The 13,747-nt window shown below is 42.0% G+C and overlaps 1 protein-coding gene across 1 annotated transcript; it reads left to right on the plus strand.

The window, feature by feature from the left end:
* Positions 1-4,181: 4,181 nt before the first annotated feature.
* On the plus strand, positions 4,182-13,747 carry sdf2l1 (stromal cell-derived factor 2-like 1). The gene is made up of 4 exons (XM_003459005.5): positions 4,182-4,219; positions 4,816-5,072; positions 11,613-11,809; positions 11,905-13,747. Exons 1-4 carry the CDS (start codon positions 4,197-4,199, stop codon positions 12,181-12,183), a joined length of 756 nt encoding a protein of 251 aa, XP_003459053.2. The 5' UTR covers positions 4,182-4,196; the 3' UTR covers positions 12,184-13,747.

Genomic DNA, 13,747 nt, shown 5'->3' on the forward strand with positions numbered 1-13,747 from the left:
CTGACCCGTAACTATCGTAAAACGCTACGACCGGAAGTAGACACTTTTCCCGCATGCGGGGTACCGATCGGGTTTCCGGTACGGATTGGGTAGTGACAGTGGCTGCAGCCAGACCCTTCTCAAATATCCCGCTTGTGGAGGCTGCCATCTTGCAAATTTGGAGCCAGAGTCTGCGCAGTAGTGACTTGAGGTGGAGCGACTGTGTAACGCTCCCGCCCACACACCCGCTGGACATGACCGCAAACACGCCCCTCTACACTTTTTACGTATCCCGGCTGCTCGAGTTTTTTTGCTGGTTTACCGCGACTGACGACTCCTTTAATTAAGGTAAATACAACCATATCACTGTTATAAAAAAAGACGCACAGCTTATCATCTTATAGTTCTAAAATCACTCTGTTGTTAATTCGTTTGCTAGATTAGCCGCTAGCATACGCGCTGTGTTGGAGGCTTGTTGCTAGCTAGTTAGCAATGCTACACACCTGCTACTCTAATAGTCTGTGTTATTGAAGGATTCAGCACTTCTTATGTTTGTTTTTATCCATTTTTAGACAGCGATGAGATCATCTGCACACTCTATAGAAGCCCAGAGTTACTGTTAATATCCAAAATATAATGCTGTCCTTTGAGATTTTAACATAAGACTGAGTGTAATGGATCTAAAACTGTTTAAATCTTCAGAGCCCTCTACAGCCTGGTAACATGGAGACTTTAAAAACATCAGCAGAAGGTTTCAGTATTGTAGTCTAATTTGTCCTTTTCATTTAATAATAGAGTCCATATTATATCAACAGCTACATTCACCCTGGAGAGAAACTAGTGAGGGAGACCACCAGGACCAAGCTGGGTTTCCTGGGTCCAGAGGTTTGGAGAAACTTCTTCCTTTTCTTTCATCGCAGCTGTCCTGTGCCAGAAGTTCTGTTGACCCACTGAAAGAGGCGTCATTTAAGAAACACCAGGAAGACTGAAGCTCATCGCATAGATCAAGCAGGACTCATGATCTTCACCAGCAGCTCCCTCACAGGGAAATCTTCAGCACTCCTCCGTAGGCCCGATCCAGGAGATGGATAAACCCAGCATTTCATGAACACTGTGATGGAGATCTTTGGTTTGTGTAATGTTATAAATACTCGGATACTCCCCAGAGGCTCCAGACTTTTACATAAAGATATTATATTCAGTCCTGTAGAAAGTTATATATTTAAAAATATATGATCCTCTGTGGTTACTCTGGTATGAATAACTCTGAATCACTTATAGTAAATAACACACTATCTGCAAAAAACTGTGAAAGAATTCCAGATGACAAGTTTGTAGTTCAACATACAAGTGATGACCTATGACCTTCATCAGGTTTTATTTAATTGTGCCAGAGAAAATCTCATATGCTCTTCATGCAGCTGAGTACATCAAGTGTTTAAAACGGAAGCTGTGCAGGTCTGAGATCAGCAGCTTTGTGAAACACCAAACTGAGGTCCTGTTAATGCTGATATATAGTGACACTGTTACATGAGTGATTAATCCTTTTGTTTTTTTTGTCTTTAACTTTATCAATAAAGCTGCAGCTTTCACTACAGCACGTGTGGTACTTTAACCTTTGTACTGTTTTCATCAGTTCATTTTGCAGTTAACATGTTGGATGATCTGTCTGCTGTCACTGGGTGGTGCTGAGGTCTGAATCTGAGGGCAGCCCCTGTAATCACAAAGAGAACAGAACCATCAAACTCAGATATAAATTTTATCCCTCAAAATTGAAATGAAGCTGATTCTTCTGTCCTCACACACTCAGGATCTGAAGTTCTTCTCTTACATTTTTTTCAGTATTACAGTACACTACAGTACTTTAATCCATAGTTCCTGATTAATGAGGAGTTACTGAAGTACAAGCTTTTAAAAAAAATGTTACTGTCTTTACAGATGTGGCAAGAGACTGAAAACATGCTGCTGTTTGCATATATTTAATATTCAGTTCTGCACAGGAGCTGCAGCAGGGTGCAGCCTGTTGCTTTTACAGTATAATACTTGTAATAAAAGTACAGTAACAGTAATTAGTGACTGAGTAGCCCGGAACGTTTCTCTTGATTTCTTTAGTAAATTCATTCACCTGCACAGATTAGCTAAACGAACCCTGACAGCCGAGTGCTCATTTTAGCTAGCTAGGTCATAGCTAAGGACAGTAGTTACGGATTAGCTTACAAACACGATTAACTTACCGAAAAAGTGCCCTCCTCTCAGAGCCTACGCTCTATCTGCTATTCCCGAACAGAGATACGCAAGTTTCTCCGTGACTGCAGCTGCCAGTCAAAGCTGTTATGATGACGTTTCACCCCAATTTAACATCACCGCGGTAGGAATTAGAATCAAACTTATGGGAAAGGAGACCCCTTGGACATCAATCAGCATGATGAGAACTATTGATAACAAAAGAAAGAATCTTTGGAAAAAAAATATCTAAGGAGAATAAATTTATTTTAGTCTGATCCCAGTCCCATCCGCTAACATGGAGGAGGCGGGGTTTATGACCTATACTGCAGCCAGACACCAGGGGGCGATAGAGACGTTTTGGCTTCATTTTTGGGGAGCTGTGGCGTCGTCCATGTTTTCTACAGTCAATGAACTGGAGCCTCATCGTCTCGTCTCTCTATATACTGGACTGTATGTAGCGGAGATGACAATAAAGTTTACTTTGATTTCAGCAGCGAGCAGGCGCACCGAGGGCTCTCGCGCTCACTTTTCGTGTATGGAATTTCGAAAAAACATGGGTGCAAATTATAAGTCTGCATCATGATGTCTGGTGTTTTCGTGTTTGTTGGTTTGTTTTTATTTTATTTTATTTTGCGAGTTGGTTATTAGATGCTGCTCCAGCCAGCCAGAGAATCCCCCGCCGCCCCGCCCTCTCCTCCCTGTGCCGCAAGCAGCAGGTTCACCTCGCAAACGGAGGGCGCCCTTACTCCCAGCAAATGGGCGATAGAAAACTGATCGGTGCCTATGCCATTCCCAATATGCGCTGGCTGCCGTCGGGGCAGCATGAGTACGAGCATTTTTTTTTTTTTTTTTGCCGATGCCCGTGATGCCGCCCCCCATCACGATGCCGCCCCGGGCAACCGCCCGTATCTAAAACCGCTACTGAGTGAAGTAGCTGTCAAAGTTCCTACAAACCATTCTTTTTTAGCATAAGATAGACAAAATAGCGGCTTGCTTCGGGCTCTGAGCATCGTCACATAACAAAGAGCGTTTCACGCATCATGTGACTTTTCCTCAGCACATGGTGATCCTTATGAGTCCTAATATCTGATCCTACTAATGAGTCAGCGACATTATGAGATGGTGATTAAAAATCTATAAAAACAAAACGCAAACAAAATACCGCACTGTTGCAGAACGTAATTAATGCTGCAGAAAATCATCAGTCTGATAGTTTAATGCACAGAACAGTAAAATAAACATTTTAATTCCAGTGACTCATTTTTAATGGGATGTTTTTATGCTTGCCTTGTGTAAAAGTCACCGCACACCACTCATGTAACGTATAATTCTGTTTAAAAAACAAAGATGGCCTGTGTGATGATTAACAGGCAGAGTCAATCAATCTGCAGGAAAAACATTTATTTGAGTCAAATACTAAAATACAGTAAATCCATATAGGTATGTTTTAGGGATTTTGGGGATTTTAGGGATTTTAGGATTTAGGATTTTAGGATAGTTTAAATTTCACTATTGGCAGTTTATGAGATTACATTTGATGGTTTTATACGTCTTTTACTTTGCACGTCTTCTCCCAGACACTTTGTGAGTCGATCTTATGTAAAAATAAACCCAAAGGAGACAGAACCTCTGTTCTGATTCTATCTATTCTTTTCTCCTACATTTAATTATATTCTTTTCTTTGCTATTTTGTTTATCCTTCTGTCCCACTCTCACCTTTTCCTCTCTCACTCTTTGTGTGTGCATGTGTTAGAATCGAAGAATATTCCACCAGTGACCATTGCCAAGATCTTCATAATGATCGGGTATATTACATTCAGTGTGTTTTTGGATCAAATTAAGTATTGCCCAGTTCTCAGAGGGCAACTGGATTCTATCAATACAAAGTGACAATAACTATGTTATTTAAAAGTTTCAGAAAGGCCAGAAGAGAGATCAGAGACTGACAGCTGACTATCAATGATGGCAGCATAATGATTCAGTGCACTGGCATGAACATAAGTGCCCTTTCTTGGTAAAGACAATATATAATTAAAACATATTTTTTCTCTGTCTATATGTATAGAAATTTGCTTCTAAATTACATCACATAAACACATCTATACTAGACAGGTTACTGTGTATGTTAAATTGTACATGTGGTGGGTGCCATGTGTGTCCTTTGTCCCATCTTCCTCCGCTCTCTTCTCCCTTCCCCTCACTCCCAACTGGTAACAGGTGATAGCTATCTGGAGGAACAGCCTTTGCGGTCAGTGACGGCCTGAAACATCACCAAATGCTATTTCATCTTTTGAGAAGATTTTTTCTATTTTACTGTTCACAGTATTCGTTAAGTAGATTTGATCTGAATCCATCTGCGTGGCAAAACCACATCTTATCTTGTCTGTTTCGGCTCATCTGAGTTCCCAGGACAGATGAGCCGAATGTACCAGGGTCCTCTACTCATCATCATCAGCATCATCAGAGGCACAGGCAGTTTAAACCGGGAATAACGTTGGAGGGGTGGAGCTGCTTCTGCATGACTCCTACTACTGTTTGGCGTTAACTGTTGTGACGACGCATATGCCTATTCTGACCAATCACGCGTTGACATTGTCTTCCGTATTTTAGGACTTGTCAAGTGGTGATTGGTGGAAAGCAGCACTACGGTTCGGAAGTGAGTGCCGGTCATGACAGCAGAGACACAAAGATGGAGGTGGTCGGTACAATCCGCGGGCTTATCAGGTCGCTGCTCTTCCTGCTGCTGTGGTCCAGCTGTGAAGGACGAGACTCGGAGCTCAGCTATGTGACCTGCGGCTCTCTAGTCAAACTGTTCAACACCAGACACAACGTCCGACTGCACTCCCACGACGTTAAGTACGGCTCAGGTAAGTGTTCAGAGAGCTGCCGGTGTACGGCCACAGCAGCTCTGAGGCGTCAGTATTGCGCTTACTCTGCTAGAAGAGCTCTGTAGAAGCCAACAAATAGCCGAAAATTCAACCCAGCACAACTTCCGACCACCTTTTTCTACGCTGTAGTTAAGAAGAGGTTCGCTCCATCGGTGCGTGTCTTCTCTGGGGGCGTGCTGCTTTTGTGCTATAAGCACAAAAATGAGAAATTGATATTCCCATCAGTGCAGTTTGGCATTATAGAGTCACCTGCTTTATAAGAGCATCCATTAAGTTAGTGAGTTTGGAGTCGTCCTCATCAAGCACCAGGGTTAGGCTGACTTTCACATTTGGTGGAGAGGCTATAAGGTTTGCATACTGTAACAGTCACTCACCGAAACTATGAAACTCACTTATGTTTCATATCGTCTGATCCTAGCAGATGTCCTTCCACGCTCTATGTGCGCACTCTGTTTCGGCCTCGTCCCTGAAAGTTGCTGGTTTGAAGGCGAGGTAATATTTGTTACATGTGTAGCCAGCCTGGGACAAGTGCACATCGTCAGCACATCCACTTTAGGCTCATGTGACGTCAAACTTTCTCACATAAGTCATTTTACAAGTGAATATAGCTGAAATCATAGAACAGCCTAGACTTTAACTGATGTCAAGGCAGCTTTTATGAGACTACTTGTTAGCTATAAAATTGGGACTTTGCTGTGGAGAGAAGCAGACTGGAAAATAGTTTAATAGTACAGGGTTGAATACATTATTGCTAATGTTCTGTCATTGTTGCTGTACTGCTGGCTGACAACAGAAACAAGAACAGCTTATAATAACAGATTGTTGTGATGAGTGCATACTGGACCGCAGGCATTGTCAGAACTGAATCAGAACCGAAACACTGCAGCTAAGCTGGTGGATGCAGTGCCTGTGTAAAATCTAGTGGCTCTGGATGAGAGGAGAGCTGACTGCTTGAAGCATAGACAGATTATCAGTGCTACCGGGAAATCGCCTGAGGTCTTGTTTTGAAGCCTTAGGGTGAGCATTCTAACTGACCTGCAACACCCACATAATCTTCATAGGCATGTTGATGTTCTGTCACAGTTGTTGCAAATGTGAACTGGCATTCTTCTTCTTTTGCCACTCTTCAGTTGGAGACATGATAAATATACCTGTATACCAAAGTGCAACAGGGTGCAGGGTGGGCAACAAATTTTCCCATGGGGCCACATGAAGAAGCCGTGGTGCACCATTAAGCTTATAAAGAGAATAAATGAATATTATGCAAAACTGAGCTAGGTTTATCCTTTTAAATTGGTTCATGGACAGCTGTGAGAGCCTCCTCTAGTTCCCCTGTGACATTTTGCATAGAGCACAGATTTTGACAGTCTGGAAAAATAACTACATGAGGGAACAACATACCTGTCTATTGGTGGAACATGCATTTTTAAGATTACAATTCAGTTTCAGATGCACATGCAGCTCTGCTTGCACTGACATCTCTTTTGGGTCTCACATTTAAATGACAAAATCAACACTCTGAATTCAGATTTCGATATTATGTCTGCTTTATTTGTTATGGAATGACAGTTGAACAGGCCTCACCCAGCTATCAGACTACTTGTCAGTCAATTGTCTGTTAATTTTTTGAACCTCTGAAATGGGACATGTGTATAAAGATGACTGTGGTTTTTGTAAAGCTGCTTAAATTAAATGCAGTGTTCTACCGGTATATTTGTCCCACAAAATATGGACCAAACTGTCCCACCTGTAATAGTGGGAAAGGCAGGGCACACCCGGACAGGTCACTAGTCTGTACACAGAGCAGTGGAGAACATTCAGACTCCACACTGAATCTAACTGTAGTCAGAACATTATAAGTTTGACAGGCTGCATCACAGAATAGAATATTTATTGAGCTTAACATAAAGGCCAATTGGCTCCAGATATTAAGCCCACAGTTACAAATCTGGGCTTTATATTGGACGGTGATTGTAAACTGGACAGACAAATTGGTGTAGCATCTTTCATTTAAGAAAAACAGGTAAAGGTAAAACCTATTCTCTGCAGGCAGCATTTGGAGACGGTAAAACATGCCCACCCCTTCTTTATTGTGACTTTTAGTTTGAAGAAGCTGGAGAAAATGCAGCATCATACACAAAGTTTACATCCTGTCCACTGTTGCAAGCTGGCGTTTCTGCGGGTCGTGTACGGCTTGATTTTTGTAACCTGTAGCCGTTACTGCTGCACCTGGGTTGAAGACCGTATCATCGTGTCGGTTTTTACCACCATTTTAATGGCATATCAGTGCAGAAGCTCAAGGATGTACAGATAATTCAGAAAGACATGTTGCAACAGTTTGAAAGGGTGAGACTTGGTGGAAAATACTTTGAAAACACACACTGCAATGTCCTTGCTTCTAGTTTTCTTCTACTATAGTAGAAGTGCTGATGTGGAGGTATTGTCAGGTGGGAACATCTTGAGTCTCTAACCCATTCAAAACCTCAACTTGCACCTTATGTCATGTGACCTCAGTAGGTCACATGATAGGGTGGGGCAAGGTCCCACAGTGGTTTCAAGTGAATTCTCTGGGAAACTGAGCTAGCATCTCAAGCTTCAGTGATTTAGCAATATAACAGAGTAGTTTTGTCTTTGTTAGCTCTCCCACACCCGCCCATGAAACAGTCTTTGAGTCAATTTTCCAATTACTTTTGGTCCCTTTAAAAAAAAAAAAAGAAAAAAGGTTGGCACATGTTGAGGAGCTGAAATTCCTAAACAGTTCATTCAATTTGAACGTGGAACCCTCAAATGAAAGCTGAGAGTCTACAAATTATGTCAATTTTCATTTTATAACTATATCTGGAATATGAGTCAGTAAAAACAAAACGGGTTCCTTGCAAGTGAGTTTGGGCAGAGCTTTTACGGCAGCTGCACTAGCTGCAGTCTTCCACGTGTATTTTTTTTTCCTGTGCTATTGGTTTCTCTTTTTTATCAGCATGTAAGGATGGACAGGAACAATTGTAGGTGTATGCTAGACTCATCAGTTCTGAAAAAACTGCAGCCTTGGTACACATTCCCTACCATGCTGGCAGTACTTGACAGATAAATAAATAAATAAATACACATTATTATAAATGTTATATCAAAGGGTATCATAACTATCAATTCTGGTGACATCCCTTATATATTACAATATAAAGTACTTAAAGTCTAAACAGAGACGTCCACTTTTACACAAGATCTTCAACATGTGGATGTGACAGGATCTGATGTTGAATAATCTTGTTTACAGAGTGAGACTGATAAGGGAAGTGAGCTATGTTGACCTTAAAGCCGCTTTTCTATGTAAAAAATTTGGCTCTCTTTTTGCCCAGCTGAATCACCATAGCAACTTATTCACCATGGTAACCTGGTTGGGAGCAGGTTATGTGTTTCGGTTCAAAATTATCTGCAAGTTATTCTTGTATGTTTAAGTGCATTAGACTGCTGTTCAACTTCACTGTCAGCTGTAAAGTTCCAGCTGAGACTGCACTGCGTTGTCACTGGATTGTGCATGTGTTCAGCTGCTGATGCAGAATGGTCAAATGTTTTCATACATGATCCTAAATACAGAATTAAGCTGCTTGTTCTCATTTATACTGCTGGAATTACAACTAATGGACAGGACAGGAATCAAATTCATTTCACTTTGATGTGCAGACAAAAGTGAAGTGTTTTCTATGTCTCCTTTATTAGGCTGTGTGACAACAATGTTAAGTTATCAGTATTAATGTTAATACTGATTTTCTATCGTTGTCATCGTCATCACTATCATCATTAGATCGTGTCTGATTGGAGTAGCCTGCATTCAGAGCGATGATGCAGAACTGTTCTCGTGAGTGCGCTCAGAACCTGAAGTAGAGAGCCTGACTTATCACAGAAACCCAATAACAATCATGGCAATATACATTTTCTCCAAATAGCGTTTCAGTTTTGTTATGGTAGTCAAAGTTCAAAGAAAACTCGACTGTGGTGAACTTCCTTCATCATTCACTCCTTCTGTCAGGAAGGCTTTATACGCTACGTCCAGATGAACAGAATAAAGTTTTTGGGATTTCCTTACCTGGATGATTTAGCATGCAACAAGATACCATAGAATAGTTTGTAACAAAGCTGTTGGTTTCCTCTCAAGTATATACCTACAGACTGCACACAGTCTCCAGCCACTTCTAACGGAAGAGTTTTCTTCTTTATCAAAAAGCTATTGATTCTCCCTCAGCAGCGCCTGTTGATCTACTTGCTGTTTACAGAGAGAAGTGCATATGTAAAACCTGCACTTACATGGCATTGTTATTTTGGATAGTAATGTTCTTGCTGTGCCATAGGATCTCATTAGCAGTGTTGGGACTAACGCGTTATTAAGTAACGCGTACGTTATTATTGTGGTAACGAGCACAGTAACTAGTTATTATGCCAAAACCAGGAACGCGTTACTCGTTACTGGGATTTAGATAGGCTCGTTACTCGTTACTTCGTGTGGTGGATATCGCGGAGCTTCCACAGATTCAATAACATTAGCAAGTGGTGGAAGCCAGCAGGTGGATGAAGGAAAAGGGAGGCAAGAGGAGAGACCCGAAGCGGCCGCCGGTCCGCGTGTCAGGTGAACTGAACTTCAGGTAAGAAGTTATGACCTGCAGTCTATCTGAGTCAGATATAAACCAAGTTTAGGTGGTGTTTATTTTCGGTATGCTGACATTTTCGTACTGCGTGCTAGCTAGCATGACGGAGTTTCTATACAGCTGTGTGGGTGCTATGTTACTGATGCTGAACTTTATTTTGTTCATACGGTTAATTATTAGAGTTGCCAACCGTCCCCTAAAAAACAGAATCGTCTGGTATTCAGAGAAAATATTACGCGTTTCGTACTGAGGTGAAAAGGAACACAGTTTGTCCCGGACTTCAGCTACAATGAAAAAGACACAAAGCTGAAGCTGCACAGCTGCCTCTTCTTCTCTCATTCTCTCCTCTCCCGTTTCTACTTCAATCACGAAACTGATCAATGATCAGCTGATCGGCTTTTCTCTCTTGTTTATTTATCGCCCACTTTGCGCCAGAAAGAGGAAACCAGCGGATGTCGCGTTAAACAACAGCAGCACGTTTAAGCTTGATCAGCTGTTGTTAGAATTTATTTAATATTAATTTCTAGTATCAGCTGATGTTTGCTGGAGCCACAGCTGTAAAGCTGCTGGTCATGATATCGGTTTGGTTATCTGGTGAGAGGGAAACATGCAGATGAAACCAGGAGATGTCCTTACTGAATCATCAGAGCTGAACAGGTGATGGAGAAACAGGTTTACCTTTTAGGTGACATGAATGAGTTGAAGGGAAGTTATGAACTGTTTCTGAGAGACAAATAACACCAGGATCCTTTTCTAAGTAGCTGACAGCTGGTAACTGTGCAGGGGCGGGTCTAGCAAAGTGTTGCCAGGGGGCCAGGTAGGGCATTAACAGGGAAAGGGGGGCACAAGGAAATACTTTTCTTTATTATTCTCATTTGAAATGTCTCGCTTTTAAAAAAATAATTATCTGAGTCTTACAACAAACGATTGATAGATTGATACATATATACCATCAGAACAGTGTACATCACTGTCACAACAGTGTTTGTTTTAATTCAAAGGCTTTATGATTTTTCCTATAATGGTGGGCCGGTCTCTAGTCAAAATGCCGGGGACGATTGTTTTGTCCCAGTCCAGCTCTGTATGCAGTTCATCTGCAGTCTGGTGTTACCTACATCTTCCTATTCAGAAGGCAGAATTTCCAAGTTCTGAGTACAATCAAAAGCACCACGACTGCAGTTTTTGTGTTGGATGTAAAAAGCAGGCTAGAATCATGGCGGCGGTCAATGACGGTCCAGGCGTGGGATTTCTCTCGTGGAAATGTGCGCATTATTTTTTCCTTTCTATTGGTAGGTGGCACAGTGCACTTGTGGCAAGTAAGCAAGCTAGAAGACTGGCAATCTTGCTGGGTATCCAGTTACGGAAGCAACACCTTAACAAGAGAATTCTGAGTAAAACCAGTTACTTTCCCTAGTAACTAGTTACTCTGAAAGTAACTGAGTTACTTTTTTAGAGAAGTAACTAGTAATGTAACTAAGTTACTAATTTAAAGTAACTTACCCAACACTGCTCATTAGTGCTCTCGATGGCATGCATGCTGTTACTGAAGTGAACAGGCAGAGTTAGAGCACTGTTAGATCATCCGCAGAAGCATGTTTTGGTGCCGTCACATTAAATTAGCAAACCTTGTTCATGATGTCCAAGCCATCTGAATCAGATAGTTGCATTTTGCAATTGTATATAATGGACATGAATCCAGTTGTATGAGCACAGTACTCAACAACAAATCTTTGTCTACTTGACTGCTGAATCTTAACAGGCCTGCATGCACTGACTACTCTTTGCTTCATTGGTGGAACAGTAGAGTTTACTGAGGCTTTCATTATTCAAGACCAAAAATAACACTTAACGTGTGTGTGTGTGTGTGTGTGTGTGTGTGTAGGCAGTGGACAGCAGTCTGTAACTGGAGTGGAGAATGCAGATGATGCCAACAGCTACTGGCAGATTCGTGGGAAGCCCAACAATCCATGTCTGCGCGGTGCTCCCATCAAGTGTGGCCAGGCCATTCGGATCACACACATGAAGACTGGACGAAACCTCCACACACACCACTTCAGCTCTCCTCTGTCTAATAACCAGGTCAGACACATACGACTGTTTTCCTTGCTCTTTTTAGCACATGTGGATGCTCACCACGGTACAAATGCTTCTCTTGTTCTCTGCACCGTCCACAGGAGGTGAGTGCTTTCGGAGAGAACGGCGAGGGTGACGACCTGGACGTGTGGACGGTTCAGTGCGAAGGCATTCACTGGGAGCGCGACGAGGCTGTGCGCTTCAAACACGTAGGCACCGACGTCTTCCTGAGCGTGACAGGCGAGCAGTACGGCCACCCCATACGTGGACAGCGGGAGGTGCACGGCATGAGCTCCCCCAATCAGCACAACTGGTGGCGTACTATGGAGGGCGTCTTCATCCAGCCCAGCCAGGAACCACTGCGCCACGATGAACTCTGACATCATCATCATCATCATCATCATTAGGAGACACGAGCATGGGCATGCTTCTGCCTGGACCTGATGTGTGACTTGAGTGATGAATCTTTTCTGTACATGTGAAGCACTTGGGGTGTTTTGAGACATGAAGGGGGTTGGCAGGCATTATTTGTGTGTACGTAGTGTAGCCTCAATATGTTCTTTCAGCTTCTTCCTTAGAGAATATGATGAGGGATAACATTGAGTCAGGGGAGATACATGAGGATGGCTATAGTCCTGAAGAAAACTATCATTTGATTAATTTTGTCCAGAAATACATGAAACATGCCAGCAGACATAATGACATGTACTTTATGTAATAAAACCTTTCTTTATTTCATATTTGGTGTATATAGGTGTAATAACAGCACACTTCATTGTCTGTCTATGCTCTGCTGTTCCTGTGTTTGCAAGGTTATGGTATCTGGATTCTTTGCTGAGCTCATCTAAGCTTAGCAAGTTGTCTAGCTGTCTCCTGCTACCTTAATTCTGGCTGTTTCATTGGGATTGTCACAACACAAGAATGGCTTCATTATTGATCCTGCTTCCTGTTTACACTGCAGTGTCCAACCTGCCAGACTCACAAGGTGGCAGAATACTCCACCTCAGTGTTGAGTCCAATTGCAGTTCTTGGTTATATATTGTAATGTTTAACAGTTGATTGTTTTACTGCGCTTAGTAGAGTGTTGTAATGGAGGAAAACCTGTATCTTGTGACACCGTAGTCCCCGCAGCACAATTTTGGAGGTCTTTCACAAAGTGAGCACGAGCACTCTACTCACTGTGAGTTTTCTACTGTGGCAAAGGAGGTAGAGCATTCTGCATGCCAAATATCACTGGGCAAGATACTAACCCCAAGTTGCAGTATGAAAGTGCGTAAATGTTAAAAAACGCACTCTAGTTTTTTCTTAAAGGCAAATTTTAAGAACGGCTCTGTGATGGAGATCAGAGATCAGGGAGTCTTCATATGTCCCAGCATGGCAGCCTTTGATACTTGAGTAATTAACATCATTTTAAAGTGCTTTAATTAGCCATTTATCTTAAATAGTAGCCTAAGTCAGGAACACGAGTCATTATGTTGTGTATTCATTCAGCATATTTAACAAATTCAGTAATACTGAAGCTCCAGTTTTTCTGTGCTATCAGCAGGTGTACTGTGCCTCATCTGTCAACAACGACCTCTGCTATATCAGGTAAAAATACAAAAGGGCCAGAATGATGAATGGATTGAACAGTGGAATGACATCAGTTTTATTATTAAATGTTAAAATCTGGAAGATGATCATAAACACTGCTGCTTTTCTCTCTCTCATTTTAAATGGAATTTCATTGAAATTTGGCCTTTAACATTGTAGTGTATACCCTAACAGCTGTAGACTTAACAGCTGATTTAGGCTTCTGCAGGGACTCTGTAGAGACTCCGACATAACCTATGTGATGTACAGCAATTTTTGCTTTGTTTACTTTGTATCGAAAGAGGTTTGCAACTTGTGCACAACTTCTCTCTTGCAGTCCTCTGAAAATACAACACGTCAGTCTTATCAGAA

Source organism: Oreochromis niloticus, linkage group LG12 (assembly GCF_001858045.2).
Source record: "Oreochromis niloticus isolate F11D_XX linkage group LG12, O_niloticus_UMD_NMBU, whole genome shotgun sequence".
Lineage (NCBI taxonomy): Eukaryota > Metazoa > Chordata > Actinopteri > Cichliformes > Cichlidae > Oreochromis > Oreochromis niloticus.